Source organism: Phascolarctos cinereus, unplaced genomic scaffold, assembly GCF_003287225.1.
Source record: "Phascolarctos cinereus isolate Bilbo 61053 unplaced genomic scaffold, phaCin_HiC Scaffold_3;HRSCAF=262, whole genome shotgun sequence".
NCBI lineage: Eukaryota > Metazoa > Chordata > Mammalia > Diprotodontia > Phascolarctidae > Phascolarctos > Phascolarctos cinereus.
In genome coordinates this window covers 2,080,980-2,094,537 of record NW_027555736.1, presented here as the reverse complement: position 1 = coordinate 2,094,537, position 13,558 = coordinate 2,080,980, and the positions used below count along the sequence as shown (strand labels likewise).

At 43.3% G+C, this 13,558-nt stretch overlaps 1 protein-coding gene across 2 annotated transcripts in view; it reads left to right on the top strand.

Annotated features, from left to right (window-relative positions):
• The window catches only part of DPYSL4 (dihydropyrimidinase like 4), a 68,680-nt gene that overhangs the window by 14,455 nt on the left and 40,667 nt on the right, over positions 1-13,558 (top strand). For both annotated transcript variants that reach the window (XM_078150681.1, XM_020973077.2), the window contains 5 exons: positions 5,050-5,138; positions 8,003-8,187; positions 10,629-10,793; positions 13,112-13,173; positions 13,285-13,365. In XM_078150681.1, the coding sequence (XP_078006807.1) occupies positions 5,050-5,138; positions 8,003-8,187; positions 10,629-10,793; positions 13,112-13,173; positions 13,285-13,365 (582 nt within the window). The remainder of the gene's footprint in view (positions 1-5,049; positions 5,139-8,002; positions 8,188-10,628; positions 10,794-13,111; positions 13,174-13,284; positions 13,366-13,558) is intronic.

Genomic DNA, 13,558 nt, shown 5'->3' with positions numbered 1-13,558 from the left:
AGAAGTGTTGACGATTTATGTGGGTTCATTTTATATCCTGCAACTTTGTTGAAGTTGATAATGTTTCAGCTAGTTTTTTAGTTGATTCTTTAGGGTTTTCTAAATATATCATCATTTCTTCATTGCCTATTTTTATTCCTTTTTTCTTGTCTTACTGCTATAACTAGCATTTCTAGCACATTATTGAATAATAGTGGTGATACTTGACATCCTTGCTTCAGTCCTGATTTTATTGGGAAGATTTAAAGTTTATCCTCATTACAGATAAAACTTGCAATTATTGGTTTTAGTTAGATACAACTTATCATTTTAAGAAAGGCTCTAGTGATTCCTATGCTTTCTAGTATTTTTAAAAAGAATGGGTATTGTATTTTGTCAAATGCTTTCTCTGAATCTATTGATATGAGTTTTGATGTTTTTGTTATTGAATGGTCAATTATGCTGATAGTTTTCCTGATATTGAACCAGATTTGCATTTCTTGTATCACCTGGTCATAGGTTATGATCTTTGTGATACTGTGCTATAATCTCCTTGCCAGTATTTTATTTAAAATTTTGGCATCAATATTTAGTAAGGAACTTATTATATAGTTTTCTTTCCCTGTTTTTGTTCTCCCTGATTTAGGTATCAAAAGCATATTTGTGTCATAAAAGGAATTTGGTAGAGCTAATTCTTTACCTATTTTTTTCATATAGTTCACATAGTATTGGGATTAATTGTTCCTTAAATATTTGGTAGAATTCACTTGTAAATCCATCTGGTCTTGGGGACATCTTCTTAAGGAGCTCATTGATGACTTGTTCAATTTATTTTTTCTAAGATAGGGTTCTTTAAGTATTCTTCCTTTTCGGCCGTCTTTTCATACCCACTAAAATAGAATTAATTTCTTTTTTATGCTGCTGTTTGGTGCTCCCCATGTCCAGTGCCCTCCAACTCTCTTTCTGAAGAAGGTATTTATGACATAGTTGTGAGGCTCTTCTGTGCCATTGGCCCCTCCTATATCTCCATCCTAAAACATGTTCTCTGACATCTTTTTTGCTGTTCTCCACTGTGCCCACCTTTGCATTGAATTCTTCAAGTATTAAAGAATATGTTGCTTTAATTTGGAGTATCATATCTAGTTCTTTGTAGAACTTCTGTGCCTCTTCATCCTCTGCAATATATGTTGACACATATTTTGTTGAAATTCTTTTATAGTAGTTTTTTGTGAGTGCTTTTCCCAAGTGCTGGAATTAAACACTGACCCAGTGTTTCATGAAATGTTGTTGGTCATAGCCTTTTCAGGTTTGGTGAATCCAGCCCTACCAGCTCCATTTTATTTGCATCTTCAAGGGAAATCTGAATGCTATCTCTTCATTTAGTTGTCAGTTCTATTTGTTTTGTGGTTTTATTTTCATTGAGAATGTCAAGATTTATATCATTCTATTTTTCTAGTCAGATGTTCACTCATTAATCAGATAACAGCTAAGTTAAAGTTTGTAGACAGGAAAAAATAGTATGATGTTTAGCTTCCTCTTCCCTAAAGGAGTCCTTTAGTAAATGCTTATTTATTGATTGACCAATAGAGGTTTCTAGTAGACAATTGGTAATATGAGATTATAATTGAGGAGGTAGAATAACACTGGGCATATAGTTTGGGGAGTCATCTGAGCTTATGTGATAATTAATTCCATAGACCTATATGAGAATAACCATAAAACATCAAAAAGGAGCTCAAAGATTATCAAGAGACAAGAGGACCCAGAATAAAGTATTGGAGATATTGGGTTGTAAAAAATCAGAAGGCAGAAATTATCTCAAATTAGTGAGAAGCTTATTGATGGCCATATGCAATAGCCAGAATGCATGCATGTAGGCTGAATACATACATTCAGGCAGCCTGTGAGAAAGACTATAAGTTCTCCAAAATTGCCCCAGTTTTTATATCCTCAATCAAACAACTCTTGTTTCTTCTTTTTATCAATCATTAATCCCCGGGTGACATAATACTGAGGCAAGTATTTTGCATGGAACAAAGTGGAGACACTCTGTTTTTGAGACAATCCAGACTTCTTCTGTATAAACAATCCTGCAGTTTATCAGCAACTTTATTGCCTTCTTTTTCTGTTTTATAATCTTGGGGGCCATCATGAATTATTTTTCTTTATTATAGCATTCCTTTCTAATCATATGCAAAATTCCCTTCAGTTCCCCAATTTGAAGCTATTAATAGTCTCATAATTTTCTAACAATTCCTAAAGCAGTATTAGTCTGAACAGAAATGATATGCTCTTTATGGAATAGATAACAGGTTTGTAACACACAGAAAACTAATAAAACAAATAAAATGACAAAAAGATAAATAGGTGCATCCAATACAGCTTTGCTTTAGGTTTTTCAAAGCCTTTGGCGGCCTCCAGGATCTGTTCCTTCAGGTACCTAGTGAGTGTCTCTTGTGCATCTCTCAAGCATCTGTGGATGGATCAGGGTAGGCTTGTGGAGGTACTACCTTCACCATCTCTGGGTTTCAGGTCACTTGTGCAGATTCTCTAGGTAAATCTGCTAAAGTTTACTAGTGATAAGACTTAGTATAATTTAATAAAACCTGACAAAATCTAATCAGATTGATCCTCCAGTAATTAATTCATATGATTAAAAACCACTTCAGACCTTATGGAGCTGATCTTACAAATAATGGGACATCATCAAAGTATGCTACTGAATAAGGGTTTTTTTTAATCCATTATAGCAATTCAGAGGTGCTTGAGTATTGCAAAAGCAGAGTTCATTTTTTAAAAACAATTACAGTTTTACCTGACATGGTTAGAGAGATTTGCTATGAAATGAAGAAGGGACATGGTTGTGACAACATCAAGGCTTTTCCTCCAAGTCTAAACCTAAGGGCACAGAGTCACTTAACATAGGTATAACAAGATAGAGCACCTTAGTTCTATTTGATATCAGATAAGAGTCATAGTTTGTTTTTTGTAATAGCCAATTGTGCAGCAAAATTCCATATTATTCACAGGGTATCATTCCCAGGCTCAGAATTTACCAGATGGGAAACATTCCTGTCCAAAAAGGAAATAACACAATGAAGAAACTAAGTCAAGTGGATCTTATCATTACCTTGTAGAGCCATCCTCTCATGCCTTCCAGGCATAGACATCCACATGTAACAGTTCTTACATCATACACACTTTGGGGGTGCTTGTGGCATTTTCGTTGAATGGTGGATTACTGACTTAATGGTAATTCAGACAACTGTACCTGAATTCAAAACTCAGAACAATACCAAATTATAGTCCCAAGGGATTTTAGCAAGTTGCACTAACAGCTTAGAGCTAGTTACAATTATTATTATCTCTCATGTTGTTACAATAACTATTAACAATAAAAACTTTACCAGGCCTTTCAAAAATATTTAACATCCTTTTTTTTTTAGCTAAAACTCACCCTTCAATCATTAGAATTTTTTTTCAAAATCACATTCTAGAATTCCACATAGATAGTGAATATATGACAGTCACATATCCCTCTCTTAAGATTTTGTATATTAAACTCCTAAGGCAAAAATAAATTTTTAATATAAGTCTGTTGAGATTAATTTGGCTCAAGATGTAACTTCAACATACACTATTATGTGTATAATTTAATAATTTCCTAATCAAAATTTATCATATAAATCATTTCTATATTATAAGCAAACTTGTAAGTCTTCTCCTCACATTTTGGTAGTGATTATTTGTGATGGAAGAAGGGATCCCAATTTCTCAGTAAGCCAATTCATTATTTTAGAATTTCAAGGGGGCAGCTAGGTGGTACAATGGATAGAGCACCGGCCCTAGAGTTAGGAGGACCTGAGTTCAAATCCAGCCTCAGACACTTACTAGCTAGCTGTGTCACTTAACCCCAATTGCCTTACCAAAAAAAAAAAAGTATCATAAATAGAATTTCAAAACATTTAGCAAGTTCTTTTACAAGGTGGATAAGATTTTATGACCTTGCCCAAATTGAAAGTCTCAAGGAATCTGGGAAGTTTACAGATGAGATTTTCTAAGGTCATTTTAAAAATTTTTTTTCCCACACAATAAGTAATTCTTCTTTTGAGGTAAAATATACCCCATTAAGTACTTGATAGGTTTTAATGTTATGCTAGCCTCTAATAATGTAATTAATAATTTCATAGCATACTATCAAAATATATTAATTTTTAATGATACAATTGCTTCATCCTCTTAATAGTATTTCTTAGACAATAGTTTCCAAAAGTTCACTATACTTCAAAATTTAGAAACATGATAATAATATAAACTCATGGCTTGTAAGGGCATTAAATAGACAGTCATGGTATATGAGGACAAGAAACTACAGGACAGAACACGGTGTGTGGGTGAACTTTTCTAGTACGAAGTCAAGGGAGGAAAGTGAGGCTAGAGCAGGGATGGTGGCCTAGGCAAGGAGGGAGGGGTGAAGGGACTGGCTGTCACAAAGAAGGCAAAAGATAGGTGATGGTAGAGAGAAGCAGAAAGAAAGATAGAAGAATAAGAGCTAAAGATCAGACATGAGAATTTCAAAGACTAAGGTCATGGAGATAGTGATGAATGCAAATGATAGTGAAAGCCAAGGCATGACCTACCACTCCTGTGGGAGGCTGAGGTGGAATGAAGGAATGTCCTGGGACTTTGGGGAGTTGGTGAACTGGGAGGTACATGTCTTAGAGGAGATAGCAAAGAGAAAATTGTCCAATAAAACACCTAAGTCTTTTTCATATGCACTGCTTTCTAATCACCTTTCCCCCACTCCTGTATGTACAAAATTGGTTTTAAAAGTCTGATGTCAGGGCTTCACATTCATTTCCATTACATTACTTTTTGTTTTGTTTTTTACTAGGCAATGGGGTTAGGTGACGTGCCCAGAATTTCCATTACATTTTGTCTTGACTAGATGAATGTACATTTACCACATTCTCTATCACTCTAGAGACTTTTTGCATGAATGTTTTGATAACCAAAGTGATTTAGAAAGCACATTCTAATATGTGTTTCTCTCCCCCTTCCCACCAACAGAGTGACCGACTTCTGATCAAAGGTGGGAAGATAGTCAACGATGACCAGTCATTCTATGCTGACATATATTTGGAAGATGGCTTAATAAAGTAAGTTTCTATGAAAACATACATATATAACTGGCAACCAAAGGTTGTTTTTCAATCAAGGTAATTGTAAGCAAACCTCTCATCTTTTCTCTCCCACATACTTTTGCCACTGGACCACATGATCTGTATATAGAAAGTTTGGGAAAGGTGCCAAAGGTTTGCGGGCCTCCTTAAATGGCTGAAAGGAAAATATGTAAGATTTTGGCTGAAATGCAAAGGTCTATTTTCCTAGTGAGTTAAAAAAATGTCTAGGCTCCTGTTTAGTCAGTAGGCCACAGGGTTCAATGGAAAGAATTCTGGATTTGGAGTCTGGGTGGAGTACCTAGATTTAGCCCTGATGTGGACCAGTCACTTAATCTCTCCATGCATCAGTCTCCTTAAGCACAAGGAGAAGTGAAAACACACACACACACACACACACACACACACACACACACACACACAGAGAGATGTAAAGCATTTAAGTAGCTAGAGAAGGCCAACTCAGTCATTCAGTTTACTAAGTACTGATTAGTCATCAAGCCAATGAAGCTGAAGATATGAGCCAACTGGAGAAAAAGCGGGAAGTGACATGAGTAAGGCTAGAGGGACCCTAACCATCACCACAATGCCGTCCCTTCAGACTGTAGTAAAAGTGGCCCAGGACCAGAAGCTCAAGAGCAAAAGCATCAGAATAGTGGGCCTGCCTCTAGCCCACATGCTGGCCAGCTGTCACTGTCAATAGAGGAACTGCTATGGCCCCATATGGCCCCAGCAGCTGCTTCCCAGGGGTTGGGAAGGAGAGGAAGGCTGTGAGCCATGAGATGAACTCCTTTGGAAATGAAAGATAAAGGCCTGAGGGACAACAGGCGATCAATCTGATCTGAAGGACCCTCCAGGAGTGGTAAAGGGAAGGTATGGAAATGACTGACGAGCAGGGAGTCTTCGTCCTACTCTCCTGGGCCAGTGTGTTGGAGAGCATGAGAGAAGATGCAGCCAGTGCCACAGACGGCAGCCAGGCATGCAGTGTCTTCTGGGGGCAGTCAGGTTTCCATGGTTGCAGTGAGAGGGAATGAAGGCACGTGAGACAAAGAGGTCTAGTATGCAGTGTAAGGAGCTTCCAGATGGTGCTAAGGGAGGGAAGGGCAGAATAATCTTAGGGCAGAAGAGTAGGGCTGGCACAGGTGATCATGAAAAAGCAGGGACAGAGGAGGAGCTGAAGGTGTTTGCCCAGGCAACCTGTAAATGAAGAGGAGGCAGCCTTGAAGAAGAAGAATTGGCTGCCATGGGCCCTGGGCTCCCACAGAAATGTTTGCTCAGTCCCAAATGAGAGAGAAATACAGTATTTCTTAAGCATGAGCTATGTGCTAGGCAATGCATTGAGTGCTGAGGTTACAATACAAGCCCGGCTTCCCAAAAAAGACAATCTCTGATTTCAATGAACGTAAATTCTAGTGGGAGAAAAATAATCCATAAAGGGAAGCTGGAGTGCTCATCTTAATTCATCCACTATGTGGGAGGGAAGCAGGAAGAGACTGAAACCCCTTGACCTGGACCAGTCCTGGGGGACCAGGAGGTCTGGGAGGGGGGGTCTGAAGCCTTTTCTTCCATGGTTACATGGCTAGAGGCTTCCCAAATCTCTCTACCAACCAGGATAATGCTGCCTCCAGACAGCTCTGAGGGGGAGTGGGTCATCACTACCACCGCTGGGTTGGAAGCCAGGGGGCAGGGACTGAGTGTCTGCTCCTGGGCTGCTCTATGAGGCCAAAAGAGTTAAGAGGCCTGGAGGGTGGGCTTTCACTGCCTATGGGCTGGCTGATTTGCTTACCCTCTCTAGCCAGAGTCCCAGCCCAGAGGCTGATTTGGAGTCAGTGTGGCAGGCTTGGAGTCTGAGTTCTGCCAATAACTGCCTGGGTGACTTTGAAAAAGTCCCTCCCCCACCTCTTTGGAAGAAAATCTCTGCTCCCCTCCCCCCTTCCCCCAGCTGTGCATCAAGGACCCTTCCATTTAGTGGTCCCCAAGTTCTGGCAGGTTCTGATCATGACCTTCCCTGAGGATTTGGTGTCTGTCTGAGGATCAGCCTCACTCAGTTAGGAGACTTCCCAAGAGGAGGGTGAGAAAGCTGCCACAGTGCCAATCCACAATGACTCAGAAAGCTGCCTTCTGAAGGCATGACAGAGGCTAGTCTGGCTTGGCAGAGGATATTCCCACAGCAAAGCTACAGACTCTTGTCTGGCAATGCTTTGAGGGAGCCAGGCATGGGAACATCACATTGATTCCTAATCTTGGAAGAAAGCAGGTTTTGTTGAAGGAATTTTGATTAAGGTTTGAGGTCCTGACCTAAATGGACAGAGACTAGAGTACCTAGGAAGGCAGCTTGGCATAGTGGGCAGAACACTGGACTTAAAGTCAATAAGAGCTGAGTTCAGACACTTACTAGTTATGTGATACTGGACAAGTCACTTAATCTCTGTTAGCCTCAGCTTCTTCATCTGTAAAATGGGGATGATGATAGCCCTTATCTCCTCAGTTTCTTGTGAAGATCAAATGAGATAGTGCATGTAAATACTTTGGCAAACCTTTAAGTGCTTTAGAAAGCGCATTGTCATTGTTACCATGGCCAAGGCTTTGTGTGGAGATGGGAAATGTAGTTCTCTGCTCTGCGGGATGGGCAGGAGGCAGGACAGAAGGAGGCTTGATCACATGCTTGGCTGCTATGAGTCATGAGGGGCCAGCGTCTTTGGCCTCCTGGATTCCCATAGGCTCTTTCCCCATAACAGGGGAGCTCACACACATGCCATCACCATCATCCTTTCACATGGAACTTCAGAAGTCCCTGGGCAGCTGACCCTTTGTAACCAGAAGTCTCCAAATTTTCTTTTCAGACAAATTGGAGAAAACCTCATTGTTCCTGGTGGCATCAAAATTATTGACGCCTATGGCCTGCTGGTCCTGCCAGGTGGGGTAGATGTCCACACACGGCTGCAGGTCTCTGTCATGGGGATGAACTGTGCTGATGACTTCCATCAAGGCACCAAGGCTGCCTTAGCAGGAGGAACCACAATGATCTGTAAGTCTGTGTGTGTGTGTGTGTGTGTGTGTGTGTGTGTGTGTGTGTGTGTGTGTTCCCACTCGGGCGTGTTGGATCCTCCTCATAAATTCACTCCTCCTATGAATGCCTTCATTTCTGTGGGAGGTCACACAAATCTTCCAGTTGCCCAAATACTCACCCTTGGAGTCATCCTCAACTCTTTCTTTTCCATCTCCTCCCATAGCCAAACAGTCACCAAGTCTTGCTTAGTCGACCTCCCCAACATCTGTCCCCATCTCTACTCTTATGGCCTCTGCCTTTATTTGGACCCTCATTACCTCTCATCTGGGCTACAGTGGTAGCCACCTAACTGTGCTCCCCTCTAGACTCTTCTCTCACCCATTCACAGGTCACACAACTGCCAAAACAATCTTCCTATGACACAGGCTTGACCTCCTGTTGACCTTACTGTCCGGTTGAAAACCCATCTGTGGCTTCCTGTTGCATACCAATGACATCCTTAGCCTGGCATTCAGAGCTGTCCCCAGTGTGACTCCACCTAGCCTGTCCAAGCTTATTTCTTATTCCTCTTCCTGACTCTAGCCTGGTGTTTTGTGCACTATGACGCCACCTAGCGACTCTTCATACTTAAGTTCCAATCACTATGCTAAGTTAAAAAAAAAAAGAAGAAAAAGCCAAAGCATCGTCCCCATCCTCAAGGACCTCACAGTCTAATGAGAGAGGTGATATGCTAACAATTACATAAAAGGTTACTCAGCTCCTTAGTTTTGATCAACAGTTGAAAGCAAGGATTCTCTTGGTTCAGCTGCTGTTGTCACTTGGGGAATGGGAAAGGGTTTGGACCTAAATACTCAAATATCAGAAATGGAAGCAAGGATCCTAAGATGTGACTTCTTCAGGTTGAAGGTTAACCTTCACTTCCCTGGAATGGACTGCTTTGAGCCAAGGTTGATTTTGGACCATGGGAGTAATGTAAAACCTGGCCCTCCATCCACTGAGCAGGGCGGGGAGGGGGGAGGTCATGAGTGCAGTGGGCTCAGGTAGGCAGCATCTCCATAGCTCTGGGGCTGCTTAGTATGACCTTGCCAATGTGTTGGCCAAGCCCAAGGCTTCCTCCCCAGCTTAGTTCATTGGCCTGGCTCCTAGCAGCAGGAGAATTCACTCCCAGGAAGCCCTGTCTGTGTCAGTGTCATCCCACTTTTGTGGTTGCCATGATGTAAGAAATAATAAGAAGACATAACGTAGTTCACCATAGAGACAGGAGGGCCTCTCCTAGCAGGGGCTGGGCTCTGTCTGTAGCTACCTCTCACTTTGGCCTCACTTTTCCAAGGATGTCTGAGCCCGCACTCGGCTTAGGCACTCTGTTTTAATGCAGTGGCTTAGTAATGATGTGCTGAGAAGCCCTGGGCCCATTCGTGAAGGTCTGAGGATGAGCCAAAATGGGTTCAGACTGACTCCACCTGACACAGAGACTGAGGATCTGGAAGGATTCATTTGGGAAAGTCAAGAAACAGGTGGTGATGTGGCCTCTCTCTGCCCCCCACATTCATCTTTTAAGAACCTAAAGATGGGATCCCAAGGGTTTGTGTTTCTAGAACTGAAGACTTACCTGGCAACATTTCTAAATGATTCTCTCTGTCATAGCATCAAGAATTTCAAAACTAGTTGTAGGCATCACAGTCTTGATGATGGAAGCCCCTGGGCCAACTGGCTGTCCTTCTCTGGCCGTGTGGCTGCAACGCTAAGGAAGTAGGAAAGGGCCAACCTCCAGATAAACCTTTGAAGTGAATTAGGAAGATACAGAAACTCATTCAAGGCTCAGCTTGTATTTTAAACCGATCCTGAGTTAGGGCTGGCCAGGTAGTATCTGCTCTGCCCTCTCACTGATACATCTTTGGGCTACTCTCAAAAAAATGGGCAGCTAGATTTGAACTTGCCTTCATGTGGGTCTACATTCTGTACTCCCAGGGCCCTAAAAGGCTGCTGAGTCATTGAGAGGGACAGAGACCTTGCCCCCAGCATAGGGTGTGTGGAGGGGAGCAGGTCTGTTACCTTCTCTGAGGGCTTGCTGAGGCAAAGCCCCAGACAGGAAGCTTGCTCTGCTGAGGAGCATTTAGCTTTTTACCTGCAGAGATGCAACGAACTCCTTGCACTTGGCTGCAGACTTCCCACCTCTCTACACTTAGTCCTCCCAGGATTAGGCCCTCAAGGAGCCAGCCCCCAGTAACACCCTCAGGTCACTGCTTCTGGGGAGCTCCATCCCATCTGGCTTCCTGGCCAGGAGCCAGACCTTCACTCTTATCCCAGAGGTGAAGGCAGCTTTTAGAATGCCTCCTGTCAGAAGCTGGCTGAACCAGCAGCAAACCCACTGAGGGCTTCCTTTTGTGTGAGGTCCCTAAACCTGCCTGGGAAAGTGAGGGGCATGAGACTGACAGCCACTGGGTTGTTTCCTCCTACAGTGGACCATGTGCTCCCGGAGCCTGGAGTGAACCTGCTCACTGCCTTCGACCAGTGGCGAGAAGCTGCAGACAGTAAATCATGCTGTGATTACTCCCTGCACATTGATATCACCCGCTGGCATGAGAGTCTCAGGGAGGAGCTGGAGGCCTTAGTGAAGGACAAAGGTGAGAATATGCAGTATAGGTGGTCATGGCCTGTGCCTCTGGGGATGCTGCATTCAAGGGAGTGGTGGGACCAGTCCATCACCTTCTCTGAGTCATAGGCAGAGCCCCAGAATGGGACCACATCCAAGTAGCTGTCCAGGCCAGGCCCATGCTGCCAGGAGGACTCAAGGAAAGAGAGATCCACCATTGAGATTTCCCCCACCTTACAGGCAAGGAATCTCAAGTCCAGAGGAATGAAGTAACCGTGGAATGTACCTTCATCCTTCCTGATGACTGGGTGCAGGGCAAGGATAAGGGTGCTCATGCCCAGAAGAGCCAGCCTTCCCCACTCACAGGCAGCTCAATTGTTGGCAGCTGAACCCTGAAGGGAGGCTTTGAAGGTGATAGTGTTTCCTTCTCACCCCAGGAAAGGGCATGTGGCTAGTTCTTTTCCAGTGGGGAACTAGGAAGTTGTGTGAAGTTCCCATGGTCTTCCTTATGTCTCAGGTATTTGGGTCCCTCCAGGTCTCACAGAACAGACAGGGTTCATCCTGTGGGACCAACATGAGACTCAGTATCTCCATGCCTCTCCCTACTGAGCTGCCATAACTGCTGGAGTGCTTTTAGGATGTCCCCCTGAGGTTCTCATGCCTGCTGGGGCCTGAGGAAGAGGGACTGCTGTTCGGGGATCTGCAGGCCAGTGGGCATCCCTGCTGTTCCTAAGTGCAATTGTGAGCTGTAGGGAGAGAGTGTCTAGCATCCCTGTAAACTGACTTGTCCAAAATGGTGCCCTAAGACATCAGCTCCTTGAGGGCAAAGGACATTTCCTTTTTGTTTTTATATCATTGGCACCCAGCACAGGGTCTGTTCCCCAGGAGGCACATTGCTAAATACTTGTTCCCATGAGGGCTTGTTTAATTGTTGTCTGAGTAAATGGAGTTCAAACCCTTAGATCTCTTTCTGCCAGGCATCATGCCCTGGGAGGAAGCCTTAGCTGTGGGATGAAAAAGGCCACCTCATCCACAGGCTGCTTTGGGGGATTCTGGGAGGCCTTGCTGTCCATGCCTGGTACCTCAAGGTCACGCACTGACCACTTCTCTGGGCTCAGGCACCAAGGTGAGATGGAGCTATGTTACCTGGGAGGGGAAACAGAAGGGGGTTTTATCATTCATTAACACTTTATCGTGAGTTAGAGTTGTTTTTTAATCCTGTCATGGAGGCATGTATGGACTGTACAACTTCAAAGCCTAATGTGGTGATCCTTGTACACCAATATCAAATGAGGAAAATCCATGGTCCATGTAATGGTTCCGAATGAGTCATGATCCCCATGGAATTCCCTGCTCCTTCTCTTCCCAATAAGAGTGTGGCTCACTAAAGTGGAGTTTGGCCCCCCCACCTGGCAAAAAAGAGAACAGCATTTGTTTTTTCACCACATTAGAGCTGAGATCCCAGGAAGTCTTCCCTCACAAAATGTGTGGCTCTCTCAGCCTGTAGTGTCCATTCAATTCACTGAAACACAATGGGGTTTACAGGTGCTTTCGTACTCCTGGGAAGGTACCCTAAAAGAGGCCATCCAAATCAAGACATAAAACTCAGTACTGACTCACATGTCTTTCTTGAGCCCTTAAAAATTAGGCAGGGCAACTAGAAGGCAAACAGAAAGCCTAACATAGAATACTTTGAGTGGCCTTCCCATAGCATAAGGTTTGGTGTTTAGAGGAGTGTGTGTCCAAAGAAGGAATTCCTCCGGCATACTTGCTGCAGACACTGCGGTGTTGGTCCCTGAGAGGAGGGGAAGGTATGGGGAGTGGTGTGAGGCGGCAAGATTGTCTCTGACGTATGATACTGGCAAAAAGGGACTCTATCTCCAGCCCACATTTCACAGGGCTCATGATTGGGAGAATCTGTGTCCCCAGGGCCTCATGCTATGGTCAGGTAGGTGTGAATTGAGCTGTCCAAGGGCAATCATGTTCTGTTTGGTCTCAGATGGCAGACAGAGGAGTAACATGTTCAAGTTAGAAGAAGCCATCTCTAGCTTTGATATCAGGAAGCATTCCATAAGAGTTTAGAGCTGTCCACATGGGATGCCTCCAAAGATAGTGGGATCACACCCTCTTGAGAGGTTTTCAAGCCAAGATTGGATAACCAACCTCTGGTGTGGTGAGGAAGTGAGGAAGCTCACTTACCAGTTGGGCCGATGCCCTCAAGGCTTGCCTGCTCTGACATTTTGTCCAGCTCAGGTTGTGTCTTTCACAAAGCCAGTCAGGTGGCCCTAATATGCACCTCCTGAGCTTAATGAAAATATGAGTGACTGGTTCTTTCTGTGTCATTTTCAGGTGTGAACTCCTTCCAAGTTTTCATGTCCTATAAAGACAAATACCAGTGTACTGATGGCCAGGTAACCTTCACTCAAAATATAACTAGGCAAATGAAAAATATTACTAAGGTATTTATGGGAGAGGTCTCGTTGTGTAAGAATATTATGCTGTATTCTTTTTCCCCTTACCAGATGTATGAAATTTTCAGCATTATCCGAGAACTGGGAGCCATCGCACAAGTTCATGCCGAAAATGGGGATATTATTGATGAGGTATTTCATTTAGAGGAACACCTGGTCAAAGAGGTGATACAAGATGGATTGACCTGACTGATTAAGGACAGAAACACAAGAGCTTTGTGTTTTTGTGAGACCTGTGCCCAGGGCATGGACAATTTTAACTCTGTGTGTGTGTGTGTGTGTGTGTGTGTATACACAATACAAAACATTCTCTTTTCCTAAATTT